Here is a 20739-nt window from a genome sequence, read left to right on the forward strand (position 1 = left end):
CCTTCACTAAGATTCCCTCTGCCCCCTTTCAGAATGGTTTCTCCAAGAAAAGAAAAAACAAGACGTGGTATGGGTGAGGTGGGCCACAATCCTTATACACTGTTGGTGAGAACAGAAGTAAGTATGGAGGTTGCCCACACAACCGAAAGCAGAACTATGATGTGATTCAGCTGTACCATTCCTGGGTATATACCAAAGGAAGCAAGTCAGCACATGATACAAATGTCTGCACACCCATGTTAACAGTAACACTATTGAAAGTAGTCAAGTTAAAAAATCAGCTTAGTTGTTCATTAATAAACAGACTGAGATGGCTCAGCAGCTAAGATTGCTTTTCCGCGGGACCAGAGTGGTTCCCAGCACCACTGTTGGGTGGCTCAGAACATATAACTACAGCTCAAGGAATTCCAATACCACCTTCTAGCCCCCTTGGGCACCCCAACACAGGGGGAACACATATGTACAATGATAAAATGGGGGGGAGGACACTTGATACACAGAATGGAGCTTTATTTAGTCACAAAGAAAAAATAATTAGGTAATTTGGAGGGAAAGTGATGGAACTAAAATGCATACTAAACAAAATAAGTCAGACCCAGAGTGACAAATACTGTATTTTCTCTCATCCACAGAATTAAAAAAAAAAAATTAAAGAGATGAAAATAGAGAAAATGAGGCTTTAGGGGAAGGAACCCAACAGAAAGAAGACAACACAAGGTAAAGGTATGTGTGAATATGAGCAAAATGTACTTTATACACATCTGAATGTTAATGTAGCTCTGAAAATAGTGTTCTTGCCTAGCATGCATGAAGTTTCAGGTTCAATCCTCAACACCACACACTCCTTAGGAACCACAGCACACTGGGGGCAGAGATAGGATTGAAAGTTAAAGGTCATCCTTTACCACATGACAAGTTTGAGGACAGTCTGAAATACATGAGACCCTATTTCAAATACATGTGCACACACACACACACACACACACAACAACAACAACAACAACAAAACAAACATGAAAGGAACCTAAACACTTTTCCTAAAACACGTCAAGTGGCCAACAAGTGTGTAAATGGGTGCTTGAGAGGCTGGAGTGTAGTCCAGCAGTTCTGAGCACTTACTATTCATACAAAAGACACAGGTTTAATTATCAGCACCCAAATTAATTAGCTCACAATATCCTGTAACTCCAGTTTTCAGAAGATCTAACACCTTCATCTGACTGCACATACAAGTGAGAACACATACATACACGTTAAGTTATGTGGGTTCTGTATCATGTGTCAAAATTCCTAACAGAGGCAATATTTAAGGGAGGAAAGGTTTGAAGTCATGGATTCAGAGAGCAAAATCTACTGTGACAGGAAAAGCATGGTAGCTGGAATGGTTATGTGGCAGCAGGAGTTTGTGGTAGAGACTGTTCACATCTTGACAGATCAAAAAGAGAGGTGGACCAAAATGGTTGGCAGGTACAACCTTCAAATACCCATCCCTACCCACAGCCTTCTAGAACAGTGGCACCAGCTGGGAGAGACCGTATGTACAAACACATAGAATTTTAGGGGATATTTCACTTTCAAAGCATACTAGTTTCGAACAAAATTCAAAATTATACTAATCTGGCTTCAATTATACTATATTGGCTACTCTTCTAGAGGACCTGGGTTCAATTCCCAGCAGCCACATAGAGGCTCATAACCATCTATAACTCCAGTCACAGAGGACCTGATGCCTTCTTCTGACCTTTTTGGGCAACAGGCATGTACCTGGTGCATACACATACACACAGGCAGTATATACACATATAAACAAACAAAACAGCTAAGCAGTTGTGGTGCATACCTTTAATCTCAGCACTTGAGAGGCAGAGGCAGGTGGATCTCCAATTTAGAGGCCAGCCTGGTCTACAAAATGAGTTCCAGGATAACCCTCTGCAATATCTCACACTTGGAATCTAAAGAATAAACTGAAGTCACAGAAGTAAACTACAACAGTGGCTGCCAGTGGTTAAGGTTTAAGAGAAATAAGAAGATAACCATTTAAGAATGCAGACTTTCTGAGTAGCACCAAGACAGCATATTCACCACTGTGACAACAAGGAACAATAATTTACTGTCACTGAAAATTGGCTAAGACATTAGGTGTTGGTAAAGTGGGCTGTTTTAGTTCCTGACAAACAAAGACTCTGTAAAGCCTAAGATGGACTTTCCTGGTTACACTCCAAGAGAGAAGTCCCTGCCACATCAATCACCATTCTCTAAGATATATATAAGCATCTGTTCTGAGGGCCTATGGAACTCTGTTTTCTAGTTTGCTAAGACATTAGGTGTTTTCATATCAAATATAAAACATAACTCAGTGGGCCAGCAAGTTGGCTCAGCAGGTAAAAATGCTTACCTCCAAGCCCAACCACCTGAGTTCAATTCCCAGGACCCACAAGGTGAGGAGAAAGCCAGTTCCTGAGTTGTCCTCTCATCTCCACACACATGATGTTGTCCACCCACACCCCAAATAAATAAATGCAATTTTAAAAAAAACTATGTCAGGTGAGGAATATATTCAATAGTTTGGATCTAGATTCAGTAAACAAAATTAGTGCCACTATTAATATAATGCAGTATTATATTAATACTTAATGTATCTTTAAGGCAGAATTGTAAGCTAGAGGTGTCTGGACTATACAATGAGACCCTCTCTCAAGAACTAAATAAACTCAACCTGCCTAAGAATTATTTTAAAAGTAAAGCTTGTAAGTCTAATGTGAAATTTCTCATAATGTACACTGTGAAATTAAACACAAAGCATTCCCTGACTCTTAGATTGAATGTTATGTATAGATTTATTAGATCCACTTGGTCTCAAGTCTACTTCAAGTAGTTTCCTTAGTGATTTTAAGACCCAATGTTAATATGACTTCAGCATTGAAGAGAGAACTAAAACAGTCTTACATTCTCATCATAACACTATTTCTCTCTACATATATACTAATATTTGCTTTCCACACTTGGGTGTTCTATTTCAGGGATCATATCTTTACAACCATATCACCCTTACAATAAAGAGATAGACCTTTTTCGATCTATTTATGCCCTAACATAAAATGAGTCACTTATTGGAAGCACAGAGAAGTCTTTCTATACATTATCAGCCAAGCACAGTGGGCCATTACTGAAGCCATAACACTTGAGAGGTTAATGCAGGAGGATCATTAGTTTGAGGTCAGTTTGCACTACACAGTGAATTCAAGGCCAAGCCTAAACTACATAGCAAGACCCTGTCACAAAAACAAATAATGAAAAATTATTATTTAAGACAATTTCAATCTCCTGGTCATTTTCACAAAGTAACTTTTAAAAGGACCACACAAACTGTGATCAAGAATGAGTTGCAAAGATGATTTATGCAAATAAATAAATGTGATACACTGAATAACAAAGTGAAAAAAAAACTGTATTGCAGAAAATGTAAAGAATCATGTAACAACAGAATATCAACTGATGGTGACAACAGTCAATAAATTAGATAGAAATGTACTTAATTATAATGGAAGCATATGAAAAACTAATACAGTTATCATTCAGTGTTACAAAGCTCAAACTTGTCAAGGACAGGCATAACTACCTTTCCATCTTTTATTCAGCAAATACTGGGGAAAGCCTAGCTGAATCAATTAGGATAAGAAAAGAAAAAAGTCACCCAAGGAAAGAAACTTGTTTCAGGTGATAGGGTGTCAATACAGAAAATTACTCTGTGAACGAAATTTTAAGAAACTCATAAAAGTTCAATAATTTTCAAATCAACACAAAGTGTCTACACACTACAAATTTAAAAAGCAAAAATATTATACACCCTATAAAACTGCATAAAACGATACAGAATAAAATTAAATGGAAAATCTAAACCACTATGAACAAGACTATAAACACTGGCAAGGTATCCCATGCACACTGAGAGAATCACCACTATTAGAATGTCCTTCCTACCCAAAGTGCTTTGTAGATTTATTGCCATCACATTAACAATTCCAACAGCATTTCTCACAGGCTTATGAAAAAATTCCCAAGTCATAAGGAACCAAAACCTTTCAAATTAGGCCAAAGACTTAAATAAAAACAAAAATTTTAGGTTTAACAATGTATTACAGGGTTGGAGATGAAGCTCAGTTAGTAGAGAGTTCACTTCGCATGTGTGAAGTCCCAAGTTTGATACCCACGCACTGAACCAAAAACAAAACAAAACAAAAACAATGAATGTGGTGGTGCATACCTGTAATCCTACCACTGGGGAGGTAGAGGCAAGAAGATCAAAAGTCCAAGGTCATTCTTGACCATTTAGTTAATTTCAAAGCCTAAGTTCCATGAGACCTTGTCTCAAGGAATAATTAAAAAAAAAAAAATACAAAGGCAGTAATCGAACAGTACAATAGTGATACAAACAACATAACAAAATAGTTTAGATAAAACTTATAGTCATTGCTAGGCATAGTGGCACATAACTTTAATCCCAGCACTCTGAAAGGCAGAGAGACAGGTGGATCTTCATGAGTTTGAGGCTAACCTGGTCTACTTAGCAGGCCAACCAGAGCTACAGAGAGAGAATAACTCAAAATCAAAACGACAACAAAAACCTTATATAAGCCCGGTGGTGGTGGTGCTCGCCTTTAATCCCAGTACTTAGGAGACAGAAGCAGGCGGATCTCTGAGTTTGAGGACAGTCTGGAATACAGAGTGAGTTCCAGGACAGCCAGGGCTACACAGAGAAACCCTGTCTCAACAAAAAACAAACCATAAAACCAAAAAAAAAGTCAAAACAAAACCAAAACTCTTATACAGTCAAAATAATTTCAACAATGAATTTAGAACTATAGCTTGAGGGTAGAGCACATACCTAGCATTCATGAGGTCACAAGTTCAATTCCAAGCACCAAAACACAAATGTTGATAACCAAATTTTCAACAAAATTATCATAATATTAAAAAGGATTTCGAAAGAAATAAAAGAAAGAAAAAAATGGATAGGCAAGCAAAATAAGTGCACCACTAACTATGGGGTGTGTGTGTGTGTGTGTGTGTGTGTGTGTGTGTGTGTGTGTGTGTGTGTGTAGTGATATAAACTCAGAGGTCAAGGAAAAAAGGAAATAAAATTAAATAATAGCAAAAGAAATACAGTTAAGTTGGGTAGGCTGGTTCATACCCCAAAATCACAGCACTCAGGAGGCCTAGGGAAGAAATACTGCGGCAAGTTTAAGTCTAGCCTGGTCTACACAGTAAATTCCATGCTATTTTAGATTACATAGTAAGATCACCTCCAACAAACAAAACCCTGAAAATAAAATCTAAAACTGTGACACAATAAAACTCTAAAAAGAATGCTTCCTGACATACCAGCATAGAATTTTGGAGCAGACATGAAGAATTAGGGCAACATCAAACTGAAGATTTTGCAAAGCAGAGCAGAAAACAAATCTGAAAAGGCATGTACACAGATGGAAAAATATCTGCAAACCATATATACTACAGTGGGGTCTGTGTCTAAAATATAGTAACTCAGGTAACTTCACAGCAAAATACATTGATCTTGAAATTAACTGAAATTAATATTTTAGCAAAGACATACAAATGACTTATAGATTAGGAAGAATCAAATACCATCTCATATTTTAAAATGGCACATAGAAAAAGTAAAAGATAAACAATAAACTGATAGTCATTACAGAATAGTACAGACATACTGAATTAAAAGTACATTTATCGTTACTATAACAAACCCATTTTGGGGATTGTGTCTGAGGGCATAAGATCATTAATTTAAAGAGACAGCCACACTCACATTCATGCAGCAATACTCCCAATAGCCAAGGTATGGAATAAGTATCCATAAACATACCAAAGGATAATTAAATGTCTTAAAATGAAATAACTGACCATAACACAGCTCTACCTTGAGGACATCATATAAACTAACAGAAGCCATATAGAGAGCTAGGCATGATGGCACATGCCTGAAACTCCAGCACTAAAGTCTGAGGCAGAAAGGTAAGTTTGGGGTCAGTTTGAGCTACAAAGTAAGATCCTGTCACAAAAAAATAAAAAACCTAGGTAGTTAATAAAGATGCTACATGACTTAACAAATAGAGTCTAAAGAAAACCTGAACTCTAATCAGAGAATGAGATAATGGCTACCAGAGACTGGGAACTCAAATAAAGGGGTTGTATTGGTCAGATCCAACCTACTTGAACACTATGTAAAAACACAGTGATTTCAGTGCTAGTAAAGTATATACTTAAGATAGTGGACAGAGCCAGGTATGGTGGCTTGTACCTGTAATCTCAGCACTCAGGAGTCTGAGCCAGGAATGCCATGAAGTCAAGACCAGTCTAAGCTACATGATTTTCATACTAGTCTAGGTCACAAAGTAAGACTGACTTGAAAAAAAGACAAAAGGGAGGGAAGCAGACAGTGCAGAGGGTGTGCATGGCACAACAAATAAAATAACAAGTAGTGAGTAGATGAGCGTTTGTGTTCATTAGTTCACAATGCCAACATGGGACATATACGAGACACTAGGTATAAACAATAGTTTTCAATCATACAAATAGGAATATTTTAAAAAGGAAAACCTATAATGGAATTTAGAAATTTATAATTGAAGTCATAAAAATACACAAATATAGAAATATTCAAAGTTCATCTAGAAGCACCCAGGAAATCTATGTGTTGCCATCCAAATGAAGCAAATCCCCTATTACACATATGTAGTTTGTGTTCAGTCTGTAAACACCACATAAAGTCAAATGTAAAAAGTTATTTCCCAAACTTCAGATTTTTTTCTCAACTGTGAGATCACAAGTGAACAAAGAAACTTAAAATCTATGACATTTCTATATGTCTTGCATCAACACACATGGAAACACTAAAGGTTTTCATTTCCTATACTACAAACCTTGACTGAGTTCACATATCGTGAGATTTTGATCTCTCCCATGATCCTTAAACTCAGAGCATCCTCAGAATGAGTTTTTACAGCAAATAGTGAAAACTGAATGCTTTCATACATTGCTTATTATATTAATAAAACTTGTATAGACCAAATTCTGATTGCAAAAGATTGATCAAGGGCCTCCAGAACAATTTTCTGAATCCCTTACATTCAAAGGTTTTCCCCCCAATGGGGATTTTCATGTTTATTAGCATCAGCAGAAGTAGTGAAGGCTTCCCCGCATTCCTTATATTCATATGGTTTCTCTCCTGCATGTTTCCGTAAATGTTTATTAAGGCCTGAGTGCTCTGTAAAGGCTTTTCCACAGTACTGGCATACATAGGGTTTCTCTCCAGTGTGAATTCGCATGTGAACTCGAAGGTACGAGGACCATAAAAATGACTTTCCACATATTATACACTGAAAAGGCTTCTCTCCAGTGTGAGTTCGCATATGAACGGGAAGATAAGAAGAACATGTAAATGTTTTTCCACATACAGTACACTGAAACGGCTTTTCTCCAGTGTGAATTTTCAAATGCACATTAAGATAAGAGGAAGAAGCAAAGGCTTTCCCACAGTGGTCACATTCAAAGGGTTTCTCTCCTTTGTGACTTCTTATATGTGCAATAAGGCCTGAGGAAGTGCTAAAGGCTTTTCCACATTCTTGGCATGCATAGGACTTTTCGCCAGTGTGATTTCGTAAATGTATAGTAAGGCCTGAACGAGCAGTGAAGTCTTTCCCACAGTAAGTGCATTTATAGGGTTTTACTCCAGTGTGAATTCGAAAGTGGGTCTCAAGGGATGAAGAGTTTCTAAAGGATTTTGTGCACACCTTACACTGAAAAGGTCTCTCAGAACTGTGAGTTTTCATGTGTACAGTAAGTTGAGCAAAACTAATAAAGCCTTTCCCACATTCCTTACATTCATAGGGCCTTTCACCAGTATGTGTTCTTATGTGTTTAGTAAGGCATGAGCGCTCAGGGAAAGTTTTCCCACATTCTTTACATTCATATGGTTTCTCTCCGGTGTGAGTTCGCATATGAATACGAAGATAAGAAGATCGTGTAAATGTTTTGTCACACTGATTACACTCAAAGGGTTTCTCTCCTGTGTGAGTTCTTAAATGTCCAACAAGAGATGAGGAATGAGCCAAGGCTTTCCCACACTGGTAACATTCAAAGGGCTTCTCTCCTGTATGAATTCTTATATGTTCAACAAGGCCAGAGGATGTACTGAAGGCTTTCCCACACTCCTTACACTCATAGGGTTTCTCACCATTGTGAATTAGTACATGCTTAGTAAGGCCTGAACGTGCTGTGAAGTCTTTCCCACAGTAATTACATTTGTATGGTTTTATTCCAGTGTGAATTCGAAAGTGGGTCTTAAGGCATGAGGAATTTCTGAAGGTCCTTGCACATACCTTACACCGAAAGGGCTTCTCACCAGTGTGAGTTTTTATATGTTCAGTTAGTTGAGCAAAGCTGGTGAAGGCTTTCTCACATTCTGTACATGGATAGGGCCTCTCACCAGTATGTTTTCGTAAGTGTATAGTAAGCCAAGAACGGCCACTGAACGCTTTCCCACATACTTTACATTCATAGGGTTTTTCTCCTGTGTGAGTTCGTATGTGACCTAACAGGTAAGAAGAACGTGTAAATGCCTTCCCACATATGTTACACTCAAAGGGCTTCTCTCCAGTATGAGTTCTCAAATGCGTAGTAAGGTAAGAAGAAGATGCAAAGGCATTCCCACACTGGTCACACTGATATGGTTTCTCTCCTGTATGACTTCTCATATGTTCTGTAAGGCGTGAGGGTTGAATAAAGGTTTTCCCACATTCCTTGCACTCATAAGACTTCTCTCGCGTGTGTTGTCGTAGATGTACAATTAAGCTCGAGCGCTCAGTGAAGGCTTTCCCACATTCCTTACAGTCGTAGGGTTTCTCCGAGGTGTGGCTTTGCATATGGATATTAAGGTAGACAGGATGTGTAAAGATTTTTTCACACTTCTTACATTCATAGTATTTTTTTTCAGTGGGAATTACAACATGATCGTCATGGCTTATAGGATGAGTAAAAGCTTGCTCACACTGCTCTGATTTGTGAAGATTCTTTTCACTATGAGAAGAACTATGTGCCTGCAGTTCTAACTGATTAACGAAAGTTTTCCCACATTCGCAGCACTCAAAGGATTTTTTCACAGTGCACATTTTCTGGGAAACATCTGGAGTCACGGTGAAGGGTTTTACACACTGGTTCAACTGAAGAATGTTCTCTTCGGTAGAATTTTCTTTCAGTGGTGGCACAAAGTCTTTTCCATACAAATTACACTCTGAAGTGTTCTCTGTATTTGAAGTACTTATGTGAGTCTCAGGGCATGAATCTTCACTGAAAACTGTTCCAACTTGTATAGAGTCACCAAGCACCCCTCTATTGTGTTCTCTTCCCTATTGATAAAGGGTAAAAAGATGATTAAAGGATTTTTCAGGCTTGTATAGGAATGTATACTTGTGGGAATTCTGATGCACTAATTTATGCTGAACATGTTGGTTTACTACTGTAATCCCAACACTCTGGAGGCTAAAGCAAAAGTCACAAGTGAAGGCCATTTTAAGTGCTAATGAGCCCCTCTCTGATAAAAGGAGTAAACAGAAAAGGAGGGAAAAAGAAGAGTTCCGCCGGGCGGTGGTGGCGCACGCCTTTAATCCCAGCACTTGGGAGGCAGAGGCAGGCGGATCTTTGTGAGTTCAAGGCCAGCCTGGTCTAGATGAGCAAGATCCAGGAAAGGCGCAAAGCTGCACAGAGAAACCCTGTCTCGAAAAACCTAAAAAAAAAAAAAAAAAAAAGAAGAGTTCCCTTGCCTGTGATAGCTATTTCTGTCAAATATCTTTCATTTATATCTATTTTTATTAAAGAATTCCTAATCTTCCCTGAAATTGGACAATAAGAAATACCCTTGTTCCCCCAAGGAGTTATATCAACCATGCTCCAGGAATGGCCCTATATACACCAAGGAAGTTTGGTTAGCACAAATTCAAATTGACAGACTATTTATATTCTTAAAAATGAATGTAGAGTTGGGGTGGAGAAGTGAAGGTGAATCTTGGAGGACTTAGGAGAAGTGGGAGTTGATTATTATCAAAATACATTATATGAGATATTCTCAAAATTTAAAAAAAAAAAAAGAAAGAAAAAGAAATATTCTGGGGCTGGAGAGCTGGCTCAGAGGTTAAAAAGCACTTGCTGCTCTTCCAAAGGACCCAGGTTAGTTTCCCAGAATCCACACGGCAGCTCACAATTGTCTATAACTCCAGTTTCAGGGAATCAGATGCCCTAGTCTGTTCTCCAAAAGCACCAGATATGCACATGATACACAGACTTATGTGCAGGCAAAGCACCCATAAACATAAAAGAAAAGCAAATTTCATTTGTGAGCCTTACCAGTTGCATTCCATTTGACACATCTGACCAAAATATATCCTGCTGAAGTGCTGTCCCTTTTGTCTTAAGGTGCATTTCCCATTCTAAAGTGAAACCAGAAAACATATATAAGGATTTGCACAACAAATGGAAAGTTCAATTTTTAAAAACAGGCAGAAACCCATCTCATGTGGCCAGGTGTGGTGGTACACACCTTTATGGAGGAAAGGCAAGCAGATTTCTGAGTTCAAGGTCAGCCTGTTCTGTAAGTTGAGTTCCAGGCAAGAACTTCATTTATATTTTTTTCATATTGAAACACATTAAACAATAAGGCAAAGAGAGATTAAAGCATCTAAATCTAAAATATGGCAAACATAGGATATGGTGTCAAAGCTGTAATAATTAAGTTTTTTTACTAAAATTAAATGGGATGGTAAATAAAATAGAGAAAAGGAAAAAAAAGATACATCACAGATGCTATACATTAGCTTTTTCTATTAAAATTAAATTGTGTTCCAAGGACCTCAGATTCAAGGTGGTCCTTCTAACAGTTCCCTTAACACACTTCCAAGCATAAGGAACTTGACAATGACAAGAAATGTTTTCAACAAATACTAACCTTGGAGAATTCCTTGCTCCATTATTGTCAACTCTACTTTCCGCTCCAACCAAGAGATCAGGCTAGGTTTGAACAACTGACCTCCTAAACAGAGACAAATACATCAATGGAAAAGTCTCATAAACTCCCCAATGATAGAAAAACACATTTCTCAAGAAGTATTTAAAATTATTAACAGCTCAGAATACAAATATTTATGCTATTGGTGACTAGAAGTTTTCTGTGACCCACCAAACCCACATTCATAACTAAATGCACATTTAAAAACACTAGTGAGGACCAAGTCTGTTGATGTAATCTCATCACTCACAAGGCTGAGGCAAGAGGATCAAGACTTTCCGGCCAATGATGGCTACAAGGCTAAATAGTGAGACCTGTCTCAAGCCAAAAAAATGGCTGAAGTAGAGTGTGGTGATATTTTGTTTGTGACCTAACAAATAAAGCTTGCCTGAAGATCAGAGGGTAGAGCTAAGCCACTAGTTAGCCATAGAGGCCAGGCAGTGGTGGCACACACCTTTAATCCTAGCATTTGGGAGGCAGAGGCAGACGAATCTCTTGAGTTCAAAGCCTCCCTGAGCTATACAAGATTGATCCAGTCTAAAAGAGAAAGAGCCAGGCAGTGGCGGCACACACCTTTGATCCTACCCTTGGAATCTCACACCTTTAATTACAGCACTAGAGAGGTGGAGACAAGAAGTGATATGGCTGGGCAAAGAGAGGAATATAAGGCAGGAGGAGATAGGAGCTCAGCTCCCTTTCAGGCTGAGAACTCAGTAGAGGTAAGAAATGGCTGTGGCTTCCTCCTCTGTCTCTCTGTTCTTTCAGCATTTACCCCTATATCTGATTCCGGGTTTTTATTAAGACAATTAGGATTTGTACTATAGTAGAGCACTTGCCTAGACTGTATAAGGTCCTAAATTTAATCCCACTACTGCCCATAAACAAATAAATACTATTAATGGCATGTAATTGTCCTATGCTTCCATTATTAATGAAAATTCTATGCTTAAAAAAATGTAAAATAAAATGCACTAAATTATTTCTTTCAATATGATCTAGTATAAGTAATTAAAGTTTTATGAAGTTACTACCACCCCTACTCCCCGGAGATACAAATCAAACCCAAGGCCACATATGTCTAAACAAGCACTCTACCACAAAGAAACATACCCAGCCACGGGTCTTCATTCTTATATGGAAAAAATGATAGCACCAGTCCTTCAGAAACAGATTCACAAAAATTGTTAAAATAAAAACAACAGCCAGGTGTGATAGAGCACATCTGTAATCTCAGCTATCAGATGACTGAGGTAGAATGCTGAGAGCTTGAAGTCAGCTAGAGTTATAGAGTAAGACCCTGCCATAGAACAAAAATCAGAAAGAGAAAGAATCTCAAAATAACACTATTAGTATAGTAATAGTGATGCTACTAACCATGATTTAGTTGAGAACTACCATGGTGGGATAATTATATTAAGGAAAGGATTTAATCTGCTATTTCTCACTGTTTTCTGAGCTGATAACACATTCTAGAACACTATTTGTTATCTTATGAATCTAGAACAAATGATGGCAGTCTCACCTACTGTGGCCAGGTTCTGGTAGTTCTCCAGCATCACATCTCTGTAGAGATTTCTCTGAATAGGATCCAGTGAAGTCCACTCTTCCTGGGTAAAGTCCACAGTCACATCTTCAAAGGTCACTGCATCCTGAACCATCACATAAACACCAACTTGAGCAAAGTAAACATCATCTATGCTCACTGGAGAATGACGAAGTAAAATCCATGCCTATAAAGGAGTATGAGGTCCCCATAATCTATCTCAAGTCTCAGTATTTCTAGAGCATTTCTCTGTCTACACTCACTCTATACACCTTTTATACTCATGGATCTTGGCACCTCTTACAAATAAACTTACACTGCCACAATTACACAGGGAACTCTATTCATCCTACCCCCTATGCTGTGACACGCTCCCAAGCATTTCAAACTTGTTATGTGATTATAAATGAATTTACTTCTTTAAAAACGGAGATTTTCATCTTTATCATTTGTCAGAACACATAAAATAATAAATATTTAAACACTAACAGAAGTCAAGACACATGACTACTAAAATACTGAAATATTTTCAGGGTAATCCCTCACCTAAATATGTGCCTTTGGGGAAAATCAGTCATGGCATGGGTTTTTGGTTTGCAATCAGTCATGGCATGGGTTTTTGGTTTGCTGATTTGTTTTGCTGTGAGGGCAAGTCTATCTATGAGAAAATGTCTTCCTGGCCAATTTCACATTAACTTTAGATCCTCTAATACTCCTCTTCAGAGTACATAATAAGAGATCATTCCTTCTACCAAGAAACCCATTTCTCTTCATGTCCTGACTTCTTACAAAGAAAATTATCAATCCTGGCTAAGTGCATAAAATAGGAAATAAACTTTTTGTTGAACTTACCACCTGCTGAGTCTCCATGAAGGTATGTCTTGTCAAAAAATCCTGCTCTAGTGCTAAATCTTTGGTTTGTAGTTGTTTTTCCAATTCTGGAATTGAACCCACAAAATAAGATTAGATTTAAATAACAGAACAGTATAACAAGTTAAAAGTATCTCCATGGTTTTCTAAATAAACCTGGTAAGCAAACTAAAGATTTAGAGGAAATTTTGCTAAATATAATTCTGTTAAAACTAATACATGGTAATAAAACAAAAACTTGTCACCAAAGAGAAAAAGGAAGAAATATCATGAAAGTACAGCACAGTATGATGATGCACACCTACAATCCCAGCACACACAAATCTAAGGCTGGAGAATCAACTATTTAAAACTACACCATAATAGAGAGAGAGAGACAGAAAGAGAGCGAGAGAGAGAGAGAGAGAGAGAGAGAGAGAGAGAGAGAGAGAGAGAGAGAGAGAGAGAGAGAGAGCGCAAGCAAGCATGCATTTGAGGCAAATCCCAGGAGACTGTTTTACCAACACAGAGAGAGAGAGAGAAAGAAAGAGACAGAGAGAGAGAGAGAGAGATGAAAAAAAGAAAAGTTCATAAAACAATGAGCTTGGCACTCCAGGAGGCAGTCAGAGGCAAGTGAATCTCTTGCCTCGAGTTCAAGGCTGGCCTAGCATACAAAGGAAGTTCCAGGCCAGTCAGGGACAAACAGTAACTTAAAAAACCAACAAAACAAAAAAAGATAATGAACTTGAAACATAAAATGCTATCTCATTAGACCTAACTCCTCAGAGGTCTGCTAGTACTTATTCCTGTTTGGGGAAGAGGAATATGGTCAGTGTCTCCTGTAAGTGTATACAAGGTTTCACTTGAATCTTGAATTAAGGACAGTGGTTAAATCAGAATGATAATAACTAAGTTGCATTCATACATTATGGTGTTGAAGTAATTAATTAATTTTAAGCCATACTTTATTTTTTAAGATAATTTTGATCTATTTTGTCCAATATGAAAATGAAATTTTTAAGGAGGAATAATTAAGCTTGAAATTTTTAATTAAGGTTTTTTCCTATGAAGGTGGTTGATTTTAGAATTTGAATTGCTAATGTACTCTGTACATTTTACTTAGATAATTATCTGATAGTCTTATCCTCTGTTTAAATCTTATTTATTTAGCGTACACATTAAAAATAACTTCTGGGAAAAAAATGCTATCTCATTAGATCACGGGATTTGGGGGAGACAAAAAGTGACAACAGGAAGACTGATGATGATACACGCCACTGTCACTGTTGTTCTTCACAAGCACTCACCGGGAAGAACTTCTCTCTGTGTGCTCGCCAATTCTTCTTTCAAACAAGTCAAAGCACTGGGTTTGGTAAGGGTCTGACATCCTATACATAGAAAAAGTTGCATTAACAGGAGATGACAAACTTTTCTATGATTCAGTCTATGATACATTTGGGTCTCAGGTAGCCCAGGCTAGCCCCTCAAACTTGCAAGCATACTAGGATTACAGGCATGCACAATCAAACCCAGCTTTTGGTCTACAATTCTAATAAAAGCAGTAATTATTTCAAATGGACCAAAAAAGACAAAGCCTTATCCCATGATCCCAAGGATTTCTGACCACTGAAATACAAATCAATTTCGTATTTGTATTTCTGAAGCTCTAGCAATTTAATCAAACAGACAAAAATTAATCAGAGTAATATTTGCTAGGCAATAAAGTAGACCATTAACTTATTATAGTTCATCTAATTCAGATAAAGTCGTTAAGACAAATAGAACACTAACTAGAAAGTACTATTCAATAAATCAAAGATGGCAACAAGAACATACATTTCAACAGAACTAGATGATACACATTTTAAAAACCACCAGAGTGGGCCATCAAGATAGTTCATTGGGTAAAAGTTTCCCATGTAACACTGACAATCTTAGTTCAATATGCAGAACCCACATCTTCACTGACAACATCACACTTGGGAAGATGAAACCTCAACTGAAGAACTGACTCCATCAGATTAGCCAGTGGACATGTTTTCGGAACCTTTGATTGCTAATTGATACAAAAGGGCCAGGTCTGTGTAAGAAAAGTAGATGAGCAAGTCAGAAGGAGTAAGGCAGGGTTCCTCCATGGTTTTTGTTTCAGGGTCTGCCTACAGGTTCCTGCCTTGGCTTCTCTTGATGGACTATAACCTTAAGCCAAATAAACCTTTTCCTCCCCCAGTTGCTTATTTACTCTGTTTTATCACAGCAACAGGAAGCAAACCAGGACACCAAATATTAAAAAGTCAGATGCAAAGGCAGACATCTGTAATCCCAGCCCCGGCACTCCTAGAATGAGATAAGAAGCAGAAAAAGGAGAACTGGCCACAGTGCAGCGGCAGAAATGAGAATGAACCTTCCTCCCACAAGATGGGAGCAGAGAACTGACTCCCTGTGTGTTGTCCTCTGATTTCCACATGGGTGTTGTTGGCACATGTGCACCTGCACTCACACACACAAAACAATAAAAATAGATAAATCTTGTTTTTGTTTTTCTAGACAGTTTCTCTGAGCAGCCCTGGGTTGTCCTGGAACTCACTCTGTAGACCAGGCTAGCCTCAAACTCAGAGATCCACCTGCCTCTGCCTCCCGAGAGCTGGGATTAAAGGTGCATGATCATCACCACCTTAAATCTTAAAAAAAAATTCTACAGTGTGCTAGGCATGCAGCTCAGTAATGAAGCACACACATAGCAGTTATGAGACACTGGAGTTTACTATAAATCCCCATTAAACTAATATTGTATGTTTAAATATTTTTGAAGAGAAACTGTTGTCACTGTTATCTTATTGGATTTGGCAAAGATCCTAAACATACTAAGTACATAATATGTGCCTGCTCCACATGAAGCATCTGTCATATGAGAATAACTACCAACTTACCTACAGAGGCCAGGTTTTTATAGTCCTCCACTGTCACATCACTGGGTATGATGTTCTGAGCTGGATCCTTTGTAGTACACTCCTCTTGAGTGAAATCCACAGCACCATCCTGAAAGGTCACCAAATCCTAAACCAGCCATACATGCTTGCTTCAACCAAGTTAATATCCCCACCAATCATCCCAGGAGACTAAGGATAGGGAACTCAATGCCTATAGAGAGAGCTGCAAGTTCTCCCATTGCCTACCCTGGGGTTTGAGGGCCCTAGACTAGGCTTCTCTGTATTCACACTCACACTCTGTCCATCTACTCTAATCATAGAACTTTAATGACACATTTCAAACATTTTCACCTCACCACACTGACCTTTCTGTCTTCCCTCTTTTTTAATAACATTCTTGGACATACTGTATAAATGGGGTAAATATGAAAAACAAAGTCTTTGAGAAAATGATACTTTCACTTTCTTACTATTTTTCAGAACACTGTACAAAACAAACTGGCAGTTGGCACCACAGGGTCAAGACTATAACAACACATAACAGCAGTGTGAAAAAGCTCCTCTCCCGTGGTAATTAGTCTTTGTCAGGGGCTTTATTCCCTTTGATAATCCCTGGAGACAAGTTGGTCTGCATGGAAAGATGTATACCTCTACATGTAATGATGTCAGTTTGTGGAACTTCTTCATACCTTATTAGAGCTTTTCAGGCAATCAACCAGTATGCTTTCTCCCTCTGTTTCTTCCCCTTGACTGCAGACTTGGTCCCCAGAAAGCAGACTTCCTAGAAAAAGATACAACAATCCAGAGCTGCCAAAAAGCCCACATTCACTGTGAGATGGGAGTTCATCTGTTTGCAATTAATACATAACTCATTTCACTCAGATAATTTGCAAATATAACTCTGGTAACCTACAATGCCACAGCAATTCTTACATCAAGGAGACACAATGGTGAACTGTCTTGCCTACCAAGAAAAGAACATTAGTTTTGCTTTAACGCCAAGAAATGTAAGTTCTGAGAAACGTAACTCTAAATTTTCCTGATGACAAAAATCAGTAATGAATTATGCAGTACCCGTTCCCAAGCACATTCTAGAGGGCTCATATACAAAACAGCCCTCTTTAGCCTACCTCAGCCCTCCAGAACAGAATGGCAGACCTCTGGCTCTACACTGTGTAGGAGGGACCTACAACAGATTCAAACACAGCAGCAACAGGACTTACCACAGGACAAACTGGTAATGTCCATCCTTTGACTAATGGTAAAATGTATACACAAATTCTTCTGTGACTCTAAGGACACGTCAGGGAAACTTATACATCGAGGCGGAAAATGACGATATTCATTTCTCTTTAATCTGCATGAATCAAAAAGCAACACTTAGCCGGGCGGTGGTGGCGCACGCCTTTAATCCCAGCACTCGGGAGGCAGAGCCAGGCGGATCTCTGTGAGTTCGAGGCCAGCCTGGACTACCAAGTGAGTTCCAGGAAAGGCGAAAAGCTACACAGAGAAACCCTGTCTCGAAAAACCAAAAAAAAAAAAAAAAAAAAGCAACACTTGGCAGTCATCAGACATCATATATTAGCTCTCTGCAGGTAAGATATTGAAACCACTAAAAATGTATACCTTATAATATGGGTTCATCAATGATACCACTCTTGGGCATATACCCAAGGAATGCTCAATCACACCACAAGAACACTTGCTCAACTATGTTCATATCAGCATTATTCATAATAGCCAGCACCTGGAAACAACCTAGATGCCCCTCAACCAAAGAACAGATAAAGAAAATGTGATACATTTACACAATGGAGTACTACTCAGCAGTGAAAAACAATGACATCATCAAATTTCCAGGCAAATGGATGGAACTAGAAAATATCATCCTGAGTGAGGTAACCCAGACTTTGAAAGACAAACACAGCATGTACTCACTCATAAGTGGATACTAGATGTAAAGCAAAAGATAACCAGACTACAATCCACAGCTCTAGTCAGTGCAGGTGCTGTTAATGAACCCATATTATTTTTTCTTTATTAAGAAATTTTTTATTCATTTTATATAGCAACCACAGATTCCCCTCCTCCCTCCTCCCACTCCCCCCGCAAGGCTTCCCCCACAACCCACCCCCCCATCCCCTCCTCTGAAAAGGTAAGGCTTCCCATGGGAAGTCAGCAAAGCCTGGTACATTCAGTTGAGTCAGGTCCAAGCCCCTCCCTCATGCATCAAGGCTGTGCAAAGTGTCCCACCATAGGACTCCAAAAAGCCAGCTCATGTACTAGGGATAGATCCTGATCCCACTGCCAGGGGATCCTTAAACAGACCAAGCTATACAACTATCTCTCTTACGCAGAGAGCCTAGTCCAGTCCCATACAGCTCCACAGCTGTCTGTCTAAAGTTCGCGAGTTCCTACGAGCTTGGTTCACTTGTCTCTGTAGAAGAATCAGTAAAAAAAATTATGTTTTAAAAAAAAAGTATGTGGAGCTGGTAAGATGACTCAGTGGGCAGAAGTACTCGAACGTGAGCCTGATGACCTAAGTTTAGTCCTTGGGCCTTCCCTCTCACAGATGTAGGAAAGAATGACTCCCATAAGTTGTCCCCAGACAAACAGATTCTCAAAAGTTGTCCCCCGACCTCCACACTCACGGTATGGCACACATGTGCACACATACACACACAAAATTAAATAAATGTAATATATGTGTGTGTGTGTATATATAATTACATATATACACATATATATACCATAGAACCATATGAGGTTCTCCCTTTGACTGCCCCCCTCCCCCGACTTTGGTCATCTATATGGACAGAGATGCATATAGTTTTTTTTTTCATTTCCTAATAGAGAAAAATCTAAAGCAGTGGTTTAGTAATTTATAATGAATTGGAAGATGTGAGAATTTGTTGCTCAGAGCATTGAGTACTAAAATGATTGCTTCAAGTTTTGCCAGGTATATATCATTTGTTGGGTCTTTACCCTTTACTAGAGACATCCTGACTAAGGGATGAAAAGTAACAAAATCCCAGAGTTCTATCACACATGATACTCAGCAGTGCCATCCAAGTCTCATGGTTCTCTCAGTTAATTCCTGAGGTAGTCACAGTTCTCAATAAGAGCTGCTCTCCAGTACCCTGGCATCTACCAAGGGAACGAAAAGAGGAAGCACAAGGTCCAGACATGCCTCTAAAACTAGGTCCCTTTTGATTTCAACATGTACAAAAACTCTGTAAATGTAGACCATGTTCCCTCTGTGGAGCGGTTTGAGTAAGAATGTCCCGGAGAGACTCAGATGGTCGGATACTTGGTCCCAAATTGGTAGCACTGTTTGAGGAGGTTTATTTCAGAAAGGAGGACTCTGAGATTTCAAAAGCCGCACACACCATTCCCAGTTCAATCTCTCTGCTTTCTGCTTGTGGTTTAAGATGTGTGTTCTCAGTTTGCTGATCCAGTCACCATGTCTGCCTGCTGCCACACTTGCCCACCATGACAGGGATGGATCTTTATCCCTCGGGAACTGTAAGCCCAAAGAAACCCTGCCTTCTCTATATTGCCTTCTCTATATTGTCACTGTCTTAGTTACTTTTCTATTGCTGTGACAGAAAACTATGATCAAAGCAACTTATACAAGAAAACATTTAATTTGGGATTCACGGTTGTAGACGGTTAGTGTCCACAGTAAGGGAACAAGGAAGCAGGCAGGCAGGTAGGCAGGCACTAGGCCTAGAGCTGAGAACTTATATCCTTATCTACAAGTAGGAGACCGAGAAAGCTAACTAGGAATGGTGTAGGCTTTTGAAACCTCAAAGCCTGCCTGCAGTAACACATCTCCAACAAGGTCACTGCCCCACCTAAGTACCTACCTGCCTTCCCTCAATGATGGGCTGCTACTTGGAAGTTTAGGATTAAATAAACCCTTTCCTCCCCAAATTGCTCTTGGTCATGGTGTTTTAGCATAGTAATAGATACCTAACTAAGACAAAATGGGAATGGTTCTGCTCACTAACCCTCTAGAGACCCAGTATGAAAATATGTCCTGTGATTAAAGTCAACGGGAAACTACAACACCCCAATCAATCAGGCAGGGGAACAAAGGGTCATCTTCAGAGATGAAGGTATGGGTCACTCCTCAAAAAAAAAAAAAAAAAAAACCAAGCCTGCTGAGGTGCTTGCTGAGCATGGAGGCAGGTAGAGGATAGTTTTAAATACCAGCTAAGGCTACCTGACCAGCTACAGAAGAGGACAGTAACTGGCATGAGTGTTTCTGCCCTGCTTTGTTAAAAACAAGTTTACATATATTAAGGCAGTGTTTGCATCTTCTTTCCTCTATTTCTTTA

At 38.9% G+C, this 20739-nt stretch overlaps 1 protein-coding gene across 2 annotated transcripts in view; it reads right to left on the reverse strand.

Moving 5' to 3' along the window:
• Window positions 1-493: 493 nt before the first annotated feature.
• The window catches only part of LOC128119750 (zinc finger protein 26), a 30849-nt gene continuing 10603 nt past the window's right edge, over window positions 494-20739 (reverse strand). For both annotated transcript variants that reach the window (XM_052753284.1, XM_052753277.1), the window contains exons 3-11: window positions 17620-17753; window positions 17086-17177; window positions 16397-16505; window positions 14777-14857; window positions 13473-13558; window positions 12600-12726; window positions 11018-11101; window positions 10420-10502; window positions 494-9425 (exon numbers count right to left, since the gene is read on the reverse strand). In XM_052753284.1, coding sequence (XP_052609244.1) covers window positions 7149-9425; window positions 10420-10502; window positions 11018-11101; window positions 12600-12726; window positions 13473-13558; window positions 14777-14857; window positions 16397-16505; window positions 17086-17177; window positions 17620-17644 — 2964 coding nt within the window. In that variant the 5' untranslated portion in view covers window positions 17645-17753 and the 3' untranslated portion in view covers window positions 494-7148. The remainder of the gene's footprint in view (window positions 9426-10419; window positions 10503-11017; window positions 11102-12599; window positions 12727-13472; window positions 13559-14776; window positions 14858-16396; window positions 16506-17085; window positions 17178-17619; window positions 17754-20739) is intronic.

Source organism: Peromyscus californicus, unplaced genomic scaffold (assembly GCF_007827085.1).
Source record: "Peromyscus californicus insignis strain IS unplaced genomic scaffold, ASM782708v3 Scaffold_11__1_contigs__length_118956290, whole genome shotgun sequence".
Classification (NCBI taxonomy): Eukaryota; Metazoa; Chordata; class Mammalia; order Rodentia; family Cricetidae; genus Peromyscus; species Peromyscus californicus.